The following is a 21,180-nucleotide window of genomic DNA, read 5'->3' on the forward strand; positions in this document are numbered from 1 at the left end:
GGTGCTGGCAGCTGGGCGGGGAAGGTCCCAGCCCTGTGGCACCGCTGCCTCCTGCCAGCCCAGCTGCCTCTCCCTGCCCTGCTCTGGGCCCCGAGGCAGGAGGTAGCTCCCCTGGGGTCCTCTCAATACCCACTCATGGCGGGGGTGCTGGGGCTCTTCTCCTCCTCCTCCGCTTGTACGACGGGACTGGCAGAATCGCTGGGTGCCAGGAATGGCAGGAGACGTGTTCTGCGCACAGGGGCTCCTGCACGATCCGGACTGCTCACGTCCTTCGCTCATCAGAGTCCAGGACGCTGTGGGGCTGCCGTGCACGTGCTGCTGCGTGCCACTACCTGTCACACGGGTATGTCACAAAGGGCCCATTGTGACCTGCCACCCCAGCTGGGCAGGGCAGGCCATCCTGCCCGCCACTGTGACCCGTGCTCTCTCAGGGCAGTCGGCCTGATTCCAGCTCTGGCTGCAGCCTGCGGTCCCTCTGCGAACGTCCCCTGCTGCAGGCAGGACTCCCCAGCCCCTCTGCTTGGAGACCCGAGACCTGTCTGTGCGAGTGTAGAATCACAGATTTTTCCACCTGGAAAACACCTTTAAGGTCAGCAAGTCCAACCATTAAGCCACCACTGAACCATGTCCCTCAGCACCACGTCTGCCCATCTTAAATACCTCCAGGGATGGCGACTCCACCACTTCCCTGGGCAGCCCGTTCCGATGCTGGACAAGCCTTGCCGTTCCGATGCTGGACAAGCCTTGCCGTGAACAAGTGTTTTCTGATATCCGAGCTAAAGCTCCCCTGGGGCAACTTGAGGCCGTTTCCTCTTGTCTCCTGGCCTGTTCCTTGGGAGAAGAGACCGCCCCCTCTTGCTACACCCTCCTGTCAGGGAGCTGTAGAGAGTGAGAAGGTCTCCCCTCGGCCTCCTTTCCTCCAGGCTGAACACCCCCAGGTCCCTCAGCCGCTCCTCATAAGCCTTGTGCTCCAGACCCCTCACCAGCTTCACTGCCCTTCTCTGGACCTGCTGCAGCACCTCCATCTCTTTCTTGTAGTGAGTGTCGTAGATGGAGTGGTGTGGATCACTCCTAAGAGAGAAGCACCAAAATATTTGATATAAAACATCAACTTAACAAAGTTTGGTAGTAAATGGGACAGTGGTTTAACAAGATTCGATGGCCAGGCACACTTGGTTCTTTACTGCATCGAGGACAGGGTCAGACAGAGCTGCCAGGGAGCCCCTCCCGTTGAGTCACGAGGTTCAGAGAGGACCCCCTTGCTTTCGCAACTCCTTCTCAGAGAGGAGTCTGGGTGTGGCCGGATCGAGTCCCAGCCCCAGACTTGGTCAACGGTTTCTGCCTAAAAGATTACATAGGCGCAAACAGTCCTTTTATATCACGTAGCTACGATTTCAAAGCTTAGCGTGCTGTGAAGCAGTTACCGAGGACCTGTTGCAGCAAGGCATCTCTTAAGCTCAAGGAGTCCCCTCGAGCCGTGTCTCGACCCAACAGGAGATGCTGGTGTGCAGGAGAGCTCAACAGGCCCTGGGCTGTCCACTGTTTATGGAGTAAGGCGATTGACCTATGGTGCCATTTGCATACCAGCGAGACAGCGAGGTGCCGGTCCAGACAGCCTTTGGGTACCACGTTGCCACCCCCCGCCAAAGTCCAGGCGCAGCCCTCACCACCCCCACTGACAGCCATGGCTGGAGCAGGAGGCAGGGAAGGGGGGGAGCTCACCACCACAGCGGGGGGGCCAGAACTGAACACAGCACTCGTGGTGGGGCCTCACCAGTGCCCATCGCAGGGGCACGATCACTGCCCCAGGCCTGCTGGCCACACCATTCCTGATACAGGCCAGGATGCCATTGGCCTTCTTGGCCACCGGGGCACACCACTGGCTCGCATTCAGCCGGTGCTCGACCAACACCCCCAGGGCCTTCTCCGCCGGGCAGCTCTCCCGCCACTCCGCCCCAAGCCCATAGCGCTGCGTGGGGTTGGTGTGACCCAAGGGCAGGACCCGGCCCTTGACCTTGTTGAACCGCACACCGCTGCCCTCCGCCTGTGATAAACTCAGTATCGTTCGTTCACCAAACCTAAAAACTTACATTTCCACAAGAAGGCAACTGCTTAACAAGATGTGGCAAGATGGCCAACATTTTACTGTGTAAACAAGATATGCATGATTGTGCAGGCAAGACTAAGCCGCAAGGTCAAGTTATGTAGACAAAGTATAATAAATTGTGAAAAGACTTGAAGGAAAGAAACCTTCACCCCAAGACCACTGGCAATACTAGTGTTTAAGATATTCATTTGTGTAATTTTAAGGGTGTTTGTTTAGTACTGCCAGAGTTTTAGAGATACCTATAGCACTTGGATAAATACTTTGAGAAAATGTTAGATGAAGAATCCTTATAGAATTTACTAACTCTTTAGAAAAAGGGGGGGACTAAGTCAAAGATATAGTACTAATTAACTAGTAGTAATTCATAACCTAAAAGACAGGCCTGATAAAAAATGGACGAAGCAAGAAGTCTTGAGGCATTGCCAAGGACAGCTCCTGATAACAAATAAAAGAAGGCCTTGAAAGGCGGCTGAAACCAACCCTGCAGTCTGGACAGAGACCAAAAAGAAAAACTGAGTCTGCGCAGGGACAAAAGGTTACTTGAAGTGATGAAGAAGAATTTGCAGCCTTCATCCTCAAGACCCTCAGCGACCACCACCACAAAGCATTGCGCAAGCGCAGTTAGGAGGAGTTTATGAAAATGACTTCTTAAAGCTAATTTTAATACGAAGCGGGGATAGGTTATGCATATGTATAGCCGTATTAAGAGATCTTATGATTATGTAAAAAGTACCATATATATTTGAGAAGGCTGCTGCATTGAGTGCGCGCCGTCAGTGGAGTGAGACTCCCGGGCCGCCCAGCGCTGTTTTGCTTGCTGCCGCTTGCTAATAAATACTCCAAATTTTAATTGACTCTGTCTCACGTCAATTTTGTGAGATCAACATATAACACCGGCACTCTTTGGGCACGGCCATCCAGCCACTCTCTCCACCCCTCCCCGTGCCCCGAGCATTCCTGCGGCAGGAACTGTCGCTTTGGTCAGCAGAAGGTGGAGAAGCAACGGGCTCCACCATGGTCAATTCCATGCCGGACATGGCTGCCGGGCTTGGCCAGGGCTCGGGCAGGGCCTCTCCAGCCCTCCAGAGAACCCCAGGGCCTCTCTCCAACCCTCTGAGGGGCACAAGGGGGGCCAGGTGGCCCCCCGGGAGCCCCAGGGGCTCTCCCGGGCCTCGTAGGCCCCACAGAAGGCGCTGAGGGGCCTGGGGAGCAGCATGGCTCCCCTGGGCTCCCCGCGGGGCCCAGCAGAGCCCCTCCAGCTGTCCAGGGAGCAACCAGGCGCCCCGGGGCCACGGGCGGGGCCACATGTGGGTCCTCCCGGGGCCCTCGTGGGGGCTGCAGGACAGCAGGGCTCCCCGCGGGCGCAAGCGGGACCCGATGCGGCCCCTCCAGCTGTCTGGGGGTGGCGGGGCTCCGCAGGGGCGCGGGGGGGCCCGGCAGTGTCGGGCCGCATGGGTGTCAGCACGTCCAGCACTTCTCACCCTCTCCCCAGGCGGCGCCAGTTCAGCGACCGACCCACAGCGCTCAACCCACTCCTTTTCAATGACCCCCCGCGGGGCTGGGGCCATTCCCCCCCCTACCCCTCCGCGGCGGAGGCCGGGCCGGGTGGGCGGTGCAGGGGACCCGGCTCCCCCCACAGCCTTGTGGGGCCGCCCCTCAGTGCGGCCGCTTTCGCCGGGCCCTTTCGCTTTCGTTTTGCCTCCCTCGCTCGGCGGCAGCGGCGGCGGCAGCGGCGGGTCCGGGGTCCGGCGGCAGCGCCGGGCGGGCTGAGGGGGGCCGGTGCGGCGGGGCGGTGCCGCCCGCTTCAGGGCTGCGCCCGGCGGGGCAGTTCCCGCCGTTTCTTCCCTCAGGCCGACGGCGCAAAATGGCGGCGGCGCGGCGGGCCGGGCCCGTGGCGGTGGGGTGGGCGGCCGTGGCGGTGGGACTGGTGGGGCTGCTGAGCCCGGCCGTGGCTCTCGGCGGGGTCGGCGCGCCGTTCCCCTGGCAGGCGGTGAGGCTCCCCGGGGACGTCGTGCCGCTGCGTTACCACCTCCTCATCCATCCCAACCTCACCACCTCGACCTTCGCCGGCACCGCCGCCATCGAGGTTACGGTCAGCCGGCAGACCAGCGCCGTCGTCCTGCACAGCAAGCGCCTGCAGATCGCCAGGGCCGCCCTCGAGGCCGGCCATGGCCGCCCGGCGCAGGAGGTGCGGGTGCTGGAGCAGCAGCCCTTGGAGCAGGTGGCACTCCTCGCCCCGGAGCCCCTGCGGGCCGGGCACAACTACACCCTCCACATCCAGTACCTCGCAAATCTTTCCGAGTCCTTCCATGGCTTTTATAAAAGCACCTACAGGACCCGTGAAGGAGAACTCAGGTACCCTTTTTTGGAGGAGCCCCTGTACTGTGAGGACAGGCTGGGAGAGTTGGGGGTGTTCAGCCCGGAGAAGAGAAGGCTCCGGGGAGACCTCGGAGACCCTTCCAGTGCCTGAAGGGGCTGCAGGAGAGCTGGGGGGGGGGACTCTGGATCAGGGAGGGGAGCCATGGGACGAGGGGAACGGTTTGACACTAAAAAGGGGGAGATTTAGATGAGATACTAGGAAGAAATTCTCTCCTGAGAGGGCGGTGAGCCCCTGGCGCAGGGTGCCCCGAGAAGCTGTGGCTGCCCCATCCCTGGAGGTGTTCAAGGCCGGGTTGGACGGGGCTGGGAGCGACCTGGGCTGGGGGGAGGGGTCCCTGACCAGGGCAGGGGGTGGGACCGGATGAGCTTTAAGGTCCCTCCCAACTGAAACTATTCTATGATTCTGTGATGTGCAAAAGCTTTTGGTAGTACCTGTTGTTACTTTGTAAATGTGAAATCACTCTCTTTTCACGTGTCACTGCGTGTATGAAGGTACGTGACCAAACCCCTTCTTCTTTCTCCCCACTTAGAGTGCTTGCAGCAACACAGTTTGAGCCAACAGCTGCACGAATGGCCTTCCCATGTTTCGATGAACCAGCCTTCAAAGCCCAGTTTTCAATTAAAATCAGGAGGGAACCAAAGCACCTTGCGCTGTCCAATATGCCAGTTGTAGGTGGATACTTTTAATGATGTGCTGTTGACTGATGATCTTTGAAACAAAAAAGCAAAAGGAGAACAGAATATCCAGGCAATTGCTGTTTTATTGGGAATGGTGACGTGAACATGTTTGGTAAAATGCTGGCCCAGGTTGCCCAGAGAGGTGGTAGATGCCTGGAAACATTCCAGGTCGGGTTGGACGGGGCTTTGAGCAACCTGGTCTAGTTGGAGATATCCCTGCTTATTGCAGAGGGGTTGGATTAGATGGCCTCTAAAGGTCCCTGCCAACCCAAACCATTTCCTTCCCTTCCCCTTCCCCTTCCCCTTTCTCTTTCTCTTTCACCTCCCCCTCCCTTCCCCTTCCCCCTCCCCCTCCCCCTCCTCTTCCCCTTCCCTTTCCCCTTCCCCTTCCCCTTCCTTCCCTTCCTTTCTGTTCTAACATTGCCTCAGTTCTTTTATGGGAGTGTGTGGTGCTATTACTGGTAGTGTTGACACAAGGTTAAAAAGGAATGAAGAAAATAATGCATTGTATGGATTTCTGCTTCTCAGCAGAAGTGTGAGAACAATCAGCACAAGATAGTCTCCATAATCTTTATTCATTTACCAACAAAATGCTTTCCATGTTGATCTTAGGTTTTAAGATTAATGATGAATATGTATGAATAAATACATGATTCATCTGTATTGACTTAATTGTCAGATAAACGGGACCTCTGTGAAAAAATACTTTGGACTTCAAAGAAACATCTCAGAGTGAAAGTGCTGTACATGTGATAGCTACAAATATTGCTTGTGATTATAAATATGTATGCATATATAGGATTAACTATGTTTTGTGTATTTGATCTTACTTTGGGTGTAAGAGATTCTTCATAAGTTGTTCTGTAGTATTAGTTACTGGTTTGCAAGGAAACTAACCTTTAGAGGGAACAGCACCCCCGACCCCTCACCCAAGTACCTTTCAAAAATGAAGCATTTTGAAAGTTGGTGTAAAAAATCAGTTCTTCTGTAGAGAAATGGATATAATAATGAATAAGGAGTGAGTGCTAGTGTTACATTTTAATGTGGCTAAACACGTTCCAGGTCTAAGCTAGTTAGCTAAGGCCCTCTGTAACCAAGAGAGGAAATGGATACCTCCAGCATGTGACTCATTTTGTGCTAAACTAGTTATCTGAGGTAACTGAACCATGTTTTGGAGGAGGTCACTTCTCTTGTGTGTAACAATGGCTGCTGAGACACATACAGCTTCCTAATCAGCTAAAGTGGTGTAAGATAAATTGGATCAGTGTGCTGGCAGACACTGAGAAAAAGGGAAGCAGTGAACAGTGTTTTTGTTTTTCTAGTTTTACCAATGTAGAAGTAATGTGTACGAATGAAGGTGCCTGTATATACACATACATGTGTTTTTATGCTCTGTGTGGGGAAGGGTGGGTGTGGGGATGACTTCTTTCCAGTGTACCTTTGGAATATAATATCTTTGAAATGTAATGTAATGTCTTTAGGCTGAAAGAGTTGGGGCTGTTCAGCCTGGAGAAGAGAAGGCTCCAGGGAGATCTTATTGCGGCCTTCCAGTCCCTAAAGGGGGCCTACAGGAGAGCTGGGGAAGGACTTTTTACTGGGGCATGTAGCAATAGGACGAGGGGGAATGGCTTTAAACTGGAAGAGGGCAGGTTCAGATTGAACATTAGGAAGAAGTTTTTCACTGTGAGGGTGGTGAGGCACTGGCACAGGTTGCCCAGAGAGGTGGTTGAGGCCCCATCCCTGGAGGTGTTCAAGGCCAGGCTAGATGTGGCCTTGGGCAACCTGGGCTGGTGGGAGGTGTCCCTGCCTATGGCAGGGGGGCTGGAACCGGATGATCTTCAAGGTCCCTTCCAACCTAAACCATTCTATGATTCTATGATCTTTAAAATGTAACGTAGTATCTATCTTTAAAATGTAATCTTAAAATCTTAAAAAATCTTCTCTAAACTGAGAAGAAACTCAAAAATTTTTGGTGCCTGGGTCTTCACAGTGTGTGCTGTGCTTATTTTTTAGGTGAAGTCTGTGAACATAACTCCCTGGCTTGTTGAGGACCATTTTGATACCACTGTCAAGATGAGTACGTACCTTGTGGCCTTTATCGTTTCGGATTTTAAATCCATCAGCAAAATAACCAGTCATGGAGTTAAGGTAAATCTGTCTCATTTTCTAAGAGTTTTTTTGTATTTAAGACTGTATGAATGCATAATGGTTTACTTCTCAGTTAAATCATCAGATTTATATATCTCAATGTTTTACTGGAATGAAAGGAGAGAAGTTGTTTTTGTAATTGGATTAGTTTACATTCCGAGCTTTATTAGTTTCAAAAGTTTTGGTAATGGGCTTATTTTATATATAATTGTATGCATTGGTAACATTGTTTTGTCTAAGATTATATAATTAAAGGCAAATGAAATAATAGTTTTCATGGAGAATAAGCACTAAAATAAACCTGCGTCTATTGAACAACTGTATGGTGGTAGGGCTGGAAATAGTAGAAGTCTTTTTTGAGGGACATGGTGGTTCTGGTGGGTAAGTTGTTTTTCTGCAAATATCTTAGTAGCCCTTGTGAGGGCTATGAGAAGAGTTAGGTGTGTGCTCTAGTGTCCCTTTTTATGGTCATTCAAGTAACTGTGATAAAAAGCAACTTCTGTAAGCTTTTGATGCTGGTGTTGAAGTGCTGCCTGCTCGTCTGCTGTAGATCTCTGTTTATACTGTGCCAGACAAGATCAACCAAGCTGATTATGCGTTGGATGCGGCAGTGAAACTTTTAGACTTCTATGAGGATTACTTCAGCATTCCATATCCTTTACCTAAACAAGGTAAGTCTTAAATAATTTCATGTATTTGAGAACATTATTAAGCACAGAGAGTAAAATACCACAAAATCAGTAATTTAGAGTAAGAACACAGGGCCCAGTTTGTCTCACAGGTTTTTAAAGTGGCTGCTTCACAGAACTTAAGGACAAATTGAAAAGCTCCACTGGGAACTGAAGATCCTTGGCTTCTGTATAGAGCTTTTTTTAAAAGTATGTTTTTGCAATTACATTTAAGAGAGCCCTTAGAAGTACCTGTGATACGTGTGCCTGTGTGGGAGCAGTCATGAAGTGGGATGAGCAGGTGAGTTCTTTGTTGAGTAAAATGATACTAGTGCTATTTTAATGTTTTTTCTAGATTTAGCAGCTGTTCCTGATTTTCAGTCTGGTGCTATGGAAAACTGGGGACTGACCACATACCGGGAATCTGCGTTGTTGTATGACCCTGAAAAGTCTTCAGCGTCTTCTAAACTTTGGATTACGATGATAATAGCCCATGAGCTGGCTCATCAGGTGAGATTTGGGGAAGAATAAGGAGCTAGATGGGCCTACAGAGGAGTCCAAGTTGATGGATCCTGTGTGTGTAGGGGCATCTTGGAGCTGGAAGCTGAAGATAGCAGCTTTGGCTTGAGGGTGCTCATCTGTGAATCACGAGGAGTGTTTCTGGTGACAGAGTCCCGGCAGGCTGCGTGGACATGGACGGCTGTAAACAAATGTGTTCAGTCCAGCAGCTCCGGTGCTGCGGGGCCTTTGCACCACTGGCGGCCCTTGAAATTAATTGCAGGCTGCCAAAATAGGAACCTTTGGAAAGGTTTGGAAAGGTTAACTGTTTCATACATGGCTCTTCTGCCAAACATGGTTTCTTTACAAGGTTTCTTGTCAGTGGAATGTGAGTGGAAGTCAGTGTTTTTGCATATTACCGTTAGAATGAGGGTGCAATGGGAAGAGGTTAGAGCAAGCTGTTTCACTAATAAAAGGTTCCTCAGAGGTAAATAACATACTATAAATGCTGTTTCATACAGGTCAGTAGCACCCTTTGTGATAAATTGTGTATGTAATTTCAGAAGCTCTTTTTTTTCCCCCCAGTGGTTTGGCAACCTCGTTACCATGGAGTGGTGGAATGATCTGTGGTTAAATGAAGGATTTGCAAAGTTTATGGAGTTCGTGTCAGTCAGCGTTACCCATCCAGAACTGAGAGTTGTAAGCAGCTGTTACTGTATTTTTGTTTTATAACTGCCTTCTAAATTCGCAACTTCTTAAGGATAAATATCAAGCAGCTTTGTGTTGTGAACTAATTTTAAAATTCTGCTTGATAGGGTTGTCCGATGTTAACTCTGAAGGATAGGAGTGTTGATTTAACTATATGTAAATATTTTCAGTAACTGATGTTGGAAGTTAATAATTGCAGTAAGAGTGTATTCTTTTAAAAAAAAAAAATAGAATTCCAAAAGTGTAAAGAAATTATTTTATCTTATTTCATCAAATAGGGTCAGACTTGAAAACACTAAAATCCTTCCACTAGCATTACCAGAGGTCCAATATATGAAATTTTCTGCCAAAGTGTGATGGACAATGCATTTGGGCAGAATTTTGCCATAGCATTACAGTGGCACAATAATAGGGAAATTCACCTTAAAAAAAAAAAAATGGTTTATGGTTACAGACCACTTTGTCATCAAGCTGTTGGAATGTGTGGGTGTCTTTTTGGAGCTTTTTTTAAGTCTCACTAGCTCAACTATTTAGGTTAGTTTAAAACACCAAAACTCATTTGGCTGTCTGTATTACTATTTTGTTTTTTTTTATGTTCTGGAATAAAGATACGTTTTGTTTTCTTTGTGTGTCTTAAAAGATGTTGCGGAATGGACTGAAAAGTGAACAAATAGGGATTCTGTGGTCACTGGGTAAAATATAGTAGTAATATTTGGTTTTGCCTCCTATTAGGAAGACTATTTCTTAAGGAAATGTTTTGATGCCATGGCAGTGGATGCATTAAATTCCTCACATCCTATATCTACTCCTGTGGAAGATCCAGCTCAAATTTTAGAAATGTTTGATGATGTTTCTTATGAGAAGGTAAAATACATAACTGCTATTGATTTCAGTTGCACTGAAGTTTGTACTACATGATTGTATTTTACTGATTTCACCCCTACATGTAAGACGTCCCTGACACATGGTGTTAGTGGTTTTATGACTTGAATAATTCCTTGTCTGAAACACCTGGGTGGATTCAAGTGGCAGTTGCCTTTTCCATTTCTGAAATGGGGAAACCTTTACTTCTTCTATCTGTTCTGTATCAATTTAGTCTTAAACCATTCTTTTAGGTTCTTAACCCAAGGACTGTTTTTCACTGGGGCTGGCTTGTATAGTAAATAAAAATACCACTGATTAGGTAACCTATGCCATTATTTTTTTAAGAGTAACAATCACAAAAAAACCCGAAGTACTGTTTCAATACACATAAAACTTGATTATTTTTTAATCAGAGAGCTATATGGAAGCGAACTGCTGTGTAGATTAGTGGCATGCTGAAATTTTTCTGAAACGGGCATCTTGCCAGCTAAGGACTAGTTTTGTAAACAGTTTGTCTTTTTTACAGGGATCTTGTATATTAAATATGCTGAGGGACTACCTGACTGCTGATACGTTTAAAGCTGGACTTGTCCAGTACCTGGAGAAATACAGCTATCAGAATACAAAAAATGAAGATTTGTGGAACAGCATGACAAATGCAAGTATTCCTTATTCTTTTTTTTTTTCCAAGTTTCATAGCTTCTCATGAATAACATGTCTCCCTAATGTATTAATGAAGACTGTGACCAGTACTTAGGATTATGACATCAAAGTGAGATGAACAAAAATTTGTGGTTTTCTCCTTTCAGATTTGCCCTACAGTAGGTAGTGATAAAAACGATCTACAAGGTGATAGTTTTTGCAGAAGAAGCCAACGGTCATCTTCAAGTGCAGTAAGTATCTGGTTTTCTACCTGTCGGTACTTAGGAATTTGGCACGTGTCTGTGCCCTCTCTTACTATTTCGTGCTGTGGCATTGACACGTGCGTCTTCCAAAAGCATTCTTTACCACTTGAGCATGGTTCTAGGGAGGTATAAGGTTTCTTCAGTTCCAATGGAAATCTGTTTTCTGTGAGATTGGACAGAAATCCTCCTGTGCCTAGGGCTGACTGAAAACGCAGCAGTACTTAAAGAGATGTCATTAACTATATGAAAATGTCCACAAGAAAACCATATAGATGTCATGATACCCAGTCTAAACGTACTTAAGTAGAGCTTACAAATACCCAGCAGCTTTAAGAGTTGTTACGTACCCATTTCTGTTTCACTGTTGCTGTAGTCCCGTCTTCCTCCCCTTCTTACTTGTCTTCCTTTTCCCTTGCTAAAAACCAGCACTGGACTAAACAAGAGACTCTTGATGTGAGGGCGATGATGGACACTTGGACACTGCAAAAAGGTTTTCCCCTGGTAACCGTCACGGTGAGAGGGAAAAATGTCCACCTGCAGCAGGAGCGCTACCTGAAGGGAGTAGATTCTCCTTCACCCACAGGGTAAACAAAATGGGGAAATCTCAGCACACAAACTGACATACTCTCCTATGGCAAACAGTGATGAGTAAGAGCTTTTACTGTTGTTTCATGAGGAACCCTGAGCTGTTGGGCTGCGAGTTTTTCCCAGTGTAGGTCAGGATTGGTAACACTCCTGTCCTTAGACCCTGCGTGCCTGGCCGCGGTGCCAGAAGCTGCAGAGCTGCAGTGGCTGGGTGTCTGGGCGAGCCCGCCCTGGAGTTGTACCAGTGGGACTGGGCTGGGAAGTTCGTATTGTTGCGGCCTCAGTGTCAGTCATCCCCCAAGCCAGCAAAACAAAAGCTGGCTAGGTGCCTCTGGCTCTGCGCTGAAGTCAGAGCTGTGAGCGCAGCGCGTTGCTGTTAGTGTGCGGGCAAGGGTATTACTCAGTGGTTGGACTGGGACAAGGTGGAGAAGCTTTTGCAAAATTCTTTTGTTAAACAGAGCACTTCTGTTTTGCAATAGGTACTTATGGCACATTCCACTAACCTACATTACCAGTAAATCTGTCACTGTTCAGAGATTTTTGATGACAACTAAAGCAGGTAATTTCTTTGACTAAATAGGCGATTGATTTGTTCAAAGTTTGTTTGCAAGCCTTTTAGTTTGGCAGGGTATGTTCAGAATGGGGAAATGGAACTGCTGGTACCAGAGAAGCAAATTTTTGTCAGCTCAATAATATCCCTATAATGATCTCTTAATATATTTGGAAATCGTTTTACTGTGTTCTTTAAATCACTGAAATGAGAATAACAGTATTATTTGTTATAGTACGAGGATGTGTTTGAATCACTAATTAAAAAAGGAATTACGTTTTTGTTTCCAGATGTCATTATCCTTCCAGAAGATGTGGAGTGGGTTAAATTCAATGTGGACATGAATGGGTATTACATTGTGCACTATGAAGATGATGGTTGGGATCGTCTGATTAACCTTTTGAAAAAGAACCATACAGCAATTAGCAGCAATGACAGGGCCAGTCTTATTAACAACGTATTCCAGCTTGTGAGGTATGGCCTTCTGTCCAAGTCTGAAAAAAATACAAACTCTGTATTTATGAGTATATACCACTGAGGAAGTGTTGATCATGTGTGTAGTATTCATTAGATCTGTTAAATAGGCTGAGAGCGTGTTCTTCTCTTGCCCACAGCAGTGTGAGCCCGGGATTTCTCTTGATTGCAGTGCATTTGTCTACACCTATTTAGTGAAACATGTCATGCTCAATAAAGATGTGCTAACGGAAGGATGCCAATGTGAAGTGGTGGTCTGGGATTATGTTTTTGCACCTGGAAAGACGCTGGTGCCATTTGTCAGTTAGAGATGAGGCTACTGCAGTCATAAAGATGTGATGTGACTATGGCCGCGGTTAGTCTTAGTTCTGTGGATGCATTAGAAAAGGCTGTGTCTTAGAGGTGCTTTGCCAACGCTTGCGCATAGCCTGGCACAGAGAAGAAAAGAACTGGCAGAAGTGACTCTTGGTCTGAGTGTACGGTGTTCAAGAAAGAGGGTAGTGGGGGGATCTGGAAGAGGATTAAAATCATATCAATTTGAGGTGGCAGCTCAAGGCAATGTCAGCAGGGCTAGTCACGATTTTCATTTGGACAGTAGAGGAAAGGTCTTTCTAGTGTGAAAAGGGAAGAGTGAAGAAAGATTGCTCAGCAAAGACAAGGAGCTCAAAGAGGAAAGGAGGAAGGGACAGTGAGAGATGCAAATTGAGTTAAGCAGGGTTTGCTTTGTGGTGGGTGGCTGTGTTCTGTGGCAGAAGATGCGGGTGAATAAGGACAAAATGAGAACATGTGCAGGGGGCTGACATGGAAAGGAAGCAGAAAAAAGGTTTTGCAGAAGGGTGAATGAATGAACAGGGAGAATGACAAAAGACCTCTTGGGTTTTCTGTTGGAAGAAATCATTGAGGTGTATCCTGGCACAAGTAGAAGTTTGCCGAATCAGGCAAAGACAGTGAAGGAGCAGTTGGGATTGTAGCTTTGAGGTATACTGCGGGCTAAATATCTACGTGTCCAGCTGGAAAGGTGTTGCCGAGGAAATTATTTCAGTCATAGGATTCCTTCTGTATATGTGTGGTTTGTAGAGAAAAAGCAGTAGTGGGGAGAGAGCAAGAGGGAGAGGCTGTGCTGGGACAACCCTGGCATGTGAGAGATGAGGGAAACAGTCCATCTTTCTGAATCGTTCTCTTACCATCTATTTCTTAGTTCGAAGATTAAATATTAGGTTTCATAGCTTAGGTAGCTGCTGAGCTTCCAAAAGCAAAGTTAAAAAGAGATTTAGAAATACCCTTAAGGCTTTTCTATTTGTATAGCTTTCTGAAAAACATTTGCCTTGGGTTTTGCTTTTAAGTTTGTCTTTGAAGTTTAATTATAGCTTGGTTTTCTCTCTTTTCTACTTCCTTAGCATAAAAAAATTGTCAATTTCCAAAGCTTTTGATTTAACTTTGTACCTGAAACACGAAAGACAAATCATGCCTGTACTCCAGGGTATGAATGAGCTGATTCCTATATACAGGCTCATCGAGAGGAGGGATATGGATGGTACAGAAAAACAGTTAAAGGTAATGTTTTAAGTATCAAGAACTTTCTCACTCTGCCCATACCCTGTAAAATGCACTGCAAAATATATCTTTATTGTGACCTTATTTTAGGAGTATATCGTCAATCTGTTTAAAGACCTGATTGACGAGCAGTCTTGGAGTGATGAAGGCTCAGTGTCTGAGAGATTGCTTAGGCACTCGCTCCTGCTGTTCGCCTGCGTGCACAGGTACCAGCCCTGCGTGGACAGAGCCAAAGGATATTTTACAGAATGGCAGAAATCCAATGGGACCTTGAGGTCTGTTCTGTAACTATGACTATTTTTTCTGATACCCTGTTTTATTACGTAATTTTTGAACAGAGCTAAACTTCAGTCCTTCCCGTACTCTGAAGTTGAACCTTTGTAGTTTTGTATCTTATCCTTTAGCTTCCCAATGCCTTCACAGTTTAGTGCATAATACGTGCCCAAACTAGCACACGCATCATGTGGAACTCCAGAACTTGGGTTGTTAAAGATGTTCTGAAAAGTGAAAATAACATGTATTCCCTCATTTACATGTCTGAAGAGTGGCCTATACCTGCTGTAAAAATCAGTAATTACTGTTAATGAACTTCACCTAATTTTTGTTTTTTGTCATGAAGAACTCCCTAAAACACCCTCCAGAATATCTCTTGAGAGATTGTTCTGGGCAGGCCAAAGAGGACCATATGGGTTTCTGACTGGGCATAACCATGAAAGGAATATGCAAAAATAAAGAAAAAAAGGAATGATGAGTTCAGAATTTCTGGAAGTCATTTCCAAGGCAGGAACAATACTGAGATGCAGCCTGGTATATTTAACTGCTTCCCAGCCACAGGGATCGCTTTCTAACACCCCTGAGGGACCAGTATTTTTTAATAAATTGTCTGCTCTGCTAATCAACGTGTGACGGTGACATGGCTGTGTTTCTACCTGTATTCTTAAATACAACGTGGAGAGTAACTTGGTATTCAACTTGTAGCTTGCCAGCAGATGTGAAGACAGCAGTGTATGTTGTCGGAGCGCAAACACCCGAAGGCTGGGATTTCCTCCTCAGTAAATACCGACTGCACTCGTTCAACATAGAGAGAGCGAACATTGAATTAGCTCTCAGCCTCAGCAGAAGTAAGGACAAACTTCAGTGGTACGTAGTTACAAAGGAACAGAAATGTGTTTGGGGAAAATTTACAAACATTGAAACAGGAAATAGAGTTATTCAGAGTCTTGTTTCATAGCTTTTGAATTTCATGATGTATAAAATGCTTTGCAGAGTTAATACAGTCAGAGGAAGCAGCTGCACTTTTTCATCTCTGGGTTTTGGTGTCAGGAGTCAATGCGCTCAGAATTTGCAGTAGCAAATTAGGACAAAATACGAGATACCTTATCTTTGCTCGACAGACACTTCTTTATTGACCTTAGTAGTAGTGGCTTTGATTATAGGTACATATGCTGTACATTTCTTATAAAATTTGAGGTTTCCACTTTTAAGAGAGCTGAGCACCACTGAGGTTTTCAGGTGTTAGCTTCAAACCACGCATTCTGTGATTTCTGCCATTTACCAGGGGTGACAGCATGGGACACTGATTTAGCTGTGTTCACGTATCGCTGGAGACGTACTTTAGCTGTCCCGTAATGTTATTATTTATTCTTTGCTTTGCATTGCTGTTTGGACACCTTAGTCATGAGCAGCACTTGCAGGTCTGAATTTTCCATTGACACTTAGTGCAGAACAAACACCTTTCTTACAGGGGGAAGAGCGAGGTTCAGATTAATTTGGAAATTTTGAGTAGGAGCAAAATGTAGCCTCGTTTTTATGCTTTATATTCAGAATATAGGTCTGCCAAGTAACTGTAGTTGTGCAAGTAACAGAAATGGGAAAGATGGATGTGGCTGAGGAGTACATTGTGAAAAGTTGGAAGTAGACAGCACAAATGATGTCTCGGGACCTTTAGAAATGGGAACTCTCAACCAAATACTAAGTACCAAATGAGTAATTTGTCAGCTTTATCTACTGGTCTAAACAACTTCCATTTCTGTTATTAATTCTTAGGTTAATGGATCAAGGTCTACGTGGTGACATCATAAGAACTCAGGATCTTCCATATATTATTGTATTTGTTGCCAAAAACCCATCTGGCTGTCATCTAGCTTGGACGTTTTTAAAAGAAAATTGGGAGAAATTTGTAGAAAAGTAAGAAACAGAAGTTGTTTTATTTCTGTCTCTATTCTCTATCCAATTGTACTTTAAAACTCTGCTTTCAACAAAACCAGACATTTTCTGAGTATTGGTGATTCTTTTTGCCAGATTTGAACTCGGTTCGAATTCCATAGCAGGCATTGTCACTGGAGTAACAAGTCGGTACTCAACCAGGTCACAGCTTGCACAGGTAAGCCATTCGGATTCTGGTTTTAAAAAACAGTTGTAGTATAAATGAAATTAAAATTTGGAGTACATCTTAACATCGTAAAAGCATGAAGCATCAGGGTAGTACCCTGCTTTTTCCTTGAAAACAGATCATAATGGTGATATTGGTCAGATTACCCAAGGGAGATCATAAAGTCAGTGGCAAGGAGAAAGACATTCTTTGTTTTGGCAGTGGGCCTGGTGCAGGGCATGAATGTTTGTCTGCCCTTCATGGTGTCCCTGTTTCTATCAATATTTTCTACCCACTCTGGAAAGTAGCGAGAAAAAAAAAAGTAGGTCTTTTCACTGAGCGGACAGAAGAAAAATGCTGAAGGACAGTGAGAAATACACCACTGTTCTACGTCTATTCTGGGGGAAATTCTCCATGCTCCTGGATATCATACCTGATAATCATTTTGTTGACTTATTCCACAATCTCTGTCGATGGTAAAAAACCCCAGACTGGTCGGTGTGCAGATTTAATGCCATTCCTGACAATATCTTTTCAGAAGTTGATACTTTTGCTGCCAGTTTAAAATGTATTTAATTAATACATTAATAAAATGTAATTAATTACTTTAATAAGAATGTATTTAATTTATACACTGTACATATACAGTACATATTGTATAAATTAGATACTTCCAAGTGACTGTATTTAATTTATGTATTTAATTTATGATGTATCTGTCTACCATTAACACCAACTCAAGTCTGAGGTTGCATGAAGTTTCCACAAAGACCCTTGTGATCAGTAGCGTCTCCTTGAAAAAAAAAAAGGGAAAAAAAAGTGAGGAAGGCAGCTGCCAACACCTGAGCAGCCACAGGGAATGCAGTCAATTCAAAGGGCAGAAGCAGCCTTCAGGTTTCCAGTGGCTGCATTCCCGAGTGCTTCAAGGATGAGACGAGTGGCTTCCCCAAGCATTGGGGGAGTTGGAGGGTAGGTTTGTTTTTCAGAAAGATGAAAGGAGGCACAGACTTCCCTGTGTAGGGAAAACTTCTGAAAGTACTTTACCATCAACACTTACGCTACTGCTGCTCCTCCAGATGGGTTGGAGTGGCTCGCGGGCACGTGCAGGTGACTCTCACTGGGTCACTCTAAAAACAGCCACAGGGTCTCTCATCTGTCCTACCCGTTGCCTGTATCAGCAGCAGCACCTACTTCAGCGGGCAGTCTGGGATGTTAGCCGAGCGTCGGGGGAAGGTGTGTTGGGAAGCAGAGCAGCCGCTGGACAGAGCAGGGGGTGCTCAGTCTCCCTGAGTCCATGCTCAAACGCTGTGGCTGCCGTGGCTAAAATGGCCACAAGGGTTTGTTGAATGAGCAGGAACCAACCGGATCCCACACATGACATAACAGCTCCTTCAATGTGTTTTGTTTTTTTTATAATCTAATTTGAAGTGTAACCTTCCTTGGTTTGTGAGATCCAGCCGCTATAAAACCTTTTTAAGAACTGTTCATGGGGCGGAGGGTGGGGGAGAAGGGGGGTGGAAGACCTAAGGGTCAGGTTTGAGGAGCGCAAATTTCTTGTCGTGCAAGAGATGTTGCTGCTTTTTCATCAACTGTTCTTTCAAAATTTTTGTCAACAGGTGAAAGAATTTTTCAGTTCTCTGGATGAAAAAAGCGCACGGCTTCGCTGTGTCCAGCAAGCTATGGAAACCATTGAAGACAATATACAATGGATGGATAGAAATTTTGAGAAAGTCAAAATATGGCTGCAAAACAACCATCTGTAAATTAAGGCACCTTGCTGATGTTTGTCAGAAAAAAATGAAAAGCTGTGAAAATGGAGGGCTGAAGGGACAGCTCAATTGTATAAATTCATTTCTTTGGAAGGGGCTGCAGCTAATGCTGCAGCTCAGGATTTGTCTGTCTTATGGTGGTGGTTTGCTGAGAACAGACCTGGACCTTCATTGATTTCTCTCAGCAGGTAACACTTCGGAGACAAAAGGAACGTTGTAGAGTGAATGAGGGCATGGGGGGGTCAACTGCTAGAAATCTGAAATACATTGCTTCTGAAAAAGCAGAAGGTACGGGGAGACAAACAGCCAAGAGAAACTTTCCACCGGCATGTGCTGACACGTCGGTGCAAGTGGCAGCGCCATTTAACACTGAAGTGCACTAAAGCTCTGGAGCAAAGCCATCATTGCATTTGTCTTTCTCCTGATGGTTTATGTTTCCAGGAGAATTATTTTCACAAACATGTACCTCAGATCAAGCGCCACATAATTAAAAAAAAAAAAAAAAAACACAAACCCAACACCTGACTACCAACTGTAATTAAAATTGCATCTGTCAATGTAAATACGCTGAGGGCCCCATCTGATTTGCTGTAGTGTCTCAGGGTGGGGTAGTTGTGGTGGTGTGGATGCTGTGTAGGGGCGATGCTGAGGTCCCCCGAATGCCACCCTCTCCCCGGGGTTCTGCCCAACTACTTTTGCTGCTGACGTAGATACTTTGCCTGCACTGAAATATTTTTAGGTAACATTCAGGAAATGAATACATACATTTTCTGTAAAAAACAAAAACAAAACCAAAACAAACCTGATGAATTATATTTTAGATGATTAACCATCAGTTTGTTTTAGCAAGAATTTTTGCTTCTAATAATCCCTTTTCACCTGAAATGCAACTGTTGTCACATGTACTCACTGACGTTTATAAGGACAGTCATTATGGTCTTCACATTTTGCCTGTGGGATAACAAGATTTCTAAGGTAATTACTCTGAGGAGAAATGATTCATATCACATGTTCGGAAAAGACAGTTACTTAAGAAAGCTAAGTGGAAATTTTGGATGTGGGTTTTTTTGGGTGGAGGATTGTTATTTTTAACAGGCAGTTGTGAATGGCTTTCTCTGTTTACCTGCAGAAAACTTTTATTTCTGGACTAAACTTTTAATTTATTTTTTTTTTTCCAAAAAATCCAACTAATTACCACATGTGCTTAAATGCGTTTGATTTCTTTGCTCTTACATCCATGTCCTTGCCATGGTTCCACAGCGTTTATTTCCTCTGTGGTTCTGACCTGTCTCAGTTTCTCACTGATACACTGAAGCGGACAGAAACTTTTAACAAAGACTTGGGGAAAAATGCATAATGTGGAACTAATCATAAGCTTCTGATTGTGCCTTGCTTGCTCTTCTCGTAACTAGCAATTACACCTGCTTCTCCTGGTTCCGGCAAGGATGGGGTTAATTTCCCCAGGGAGCCGGCAGGGGAGGCAGGTATTGCATACCAGTGACCCATGCCCGGCTATAAGAGGCGCTAGCCGGGGAGGGGGGGGCAGTCGCCACTCGGGGGCGGGCTGCGGCGGTGCGGGTCTGAGTCCGGTCGGTGCGCTGCGCGGCGGTACTGTAGTCGCGTTCCTATATTCCTTTATCGGTGTTACTGTTTTTCTTTCTTCTTCCCTTTGTCTGTTCTGTTAAATTACACCATTTCAACCCACGAGTTTTGCCCTTTTCTGCCGATTTTTCCCACGGCTGTGGGAGTCGAGTGAGCGGCTGCGTGGTTGTTGCTGGCTGAGGCCAAACCATGACACTGCCCAAGCAGCTGAGACCCCCTTCACCACGGTTCAGAAACACTCTTGAGTTCTGCCATTGAGGGTGAAAAGCTCTGTCACAATGTTGTAGAAAATACTGTTTCCTTTCGCTCGCTGTATCCCTTTATATACCGGGCATCTTGTACCTCTTAACTCACTACAGGCAACAGGAATTGTGAGTAGCGGTGCATCATGCGTGCAACATTTCCGGTATTTCAGGTATTGCTGACTGCTGCTTGCTTTAAAGTAAAGTGTTTTCAGAGCTGAACAGGCAATTTAACAAAACATAAAACTTGTTTACATGATTCTAGATAAAGTACTTGTGTCCTTTTGCACATCCATTTCTTCTGCTGGAGTGAGCAGTAATTTGCATTGCTGTTTTCTGCTTTTACTGCTTCATCTTCAGTTTGGGGACAATTAATTAGTATTCTAGAATACCACAGCCCCCTTCTTGCTCCACGCCCCCCTCTTTTTTTTTAATTGAGGCAGCATCAATCAGCCAGTGTGTATGCAGATGCAGTGCAGCCCTCACTACAGAACAATGGCAGCATCGCTGACAGGTATGTTGATGTGTCATTTATCTCGACACAATAAATTTCATCGACAGAGCTGTATGAGCTGACACTAATAAACACCTCGGCTTTTGTGTGCTGTGGCGGAAGCGTCCTCGCAAACCAGAAGCATGCGAGACTGCGTCTGCACAGTCCGAGAGAGTCTGAACCTGGGCAGGGTTCACACCACTAAAACACAGTCTTTCTCCTGTTGCCTGGGAATGATGGGTCAGTCATTTATATATCGTACATTTCAACAAAAATTCTAACTGCAATTAATCTTTTAGCTGCTTCCCCACACAACGGGAGTCCACAAGTTAAATTTGGTCCTAGTAAACAGTGATAGTGCTTTGAAAATCAAAGGAAAGGGGGAAGAAACCGTAGCTGGATCTTGATCATATTGTGAGGGTCTTCATGAAGCATCGCTGACAAGCATTTTACGGGGTTTTTTTGAACACATTGTATTCAGTTTTAATATGCCAATGCTTCTTTAATTAGTTCTAGGGTTTCTTTTGTCTTTCAACAGCAATTCAGGTAATAGCAGTAATAAACGAAAAGTTACAAACATCAAAA

General features: G+C 45.6%; 1 protein-coding gene across 1 annotated transcript; it reads left to right on the forward strand.

The window, feature by feature from the left end:
- Positions 1 to 3,971: 3,971 nt before the first annotated feature.
- On the forward strand, positions 3,972 to 18,821 carry ERAP1 (endoplasmic reticulum aminopeptidase 1; the record flags this gene model as incomplete). The annotated part of the gene is made up of 18 exons (XM_082497328.1): positions 3,972 to 4,462; positions 5,017 to 5,155; positions 7,178 to 7,312; positions 7,863 to 7,983; positions 8,336 to 8,490; positions 9,064 to 9,177; positions 9,919 to 10,050; positions 10,577 to 10,708; positions 10,860 to 10,943; positions 11,382 to 11,539; positions 12,020 to 12,099; positions 12,381 to 12,564; positions 13,962 to 14,118; positions 14,209 to 14,393; positions 15,097 to 15,258; positions 16,165 to 16,305; positions 16,420 to 16,501; positions 18,106 to 18,821. 18 exons carry the CDS (start codon positions 3,972 to 3,974, stop codon positions 18,250 to 18,252), a joined length of 2,799 nt encoding a protein of 932 aa, XP_082353454.1. The 3' UTR covers positions 18,253 to 18,821.
- Between the last annotated feature and the right edge of the window lie 2,359 nt (positions 18,822 to 21,180).

Source organism: Vanellus vanellus, assembly GCF_965231255.1.
Source record: "Vanellus vanellus genome assembly, chromosome: Z".
NCBI lineage: Eukaryota > Metazoa > Chordata > Aves > Charadriiformes > Charadriidae > Vanellus > Vanellus vanellus.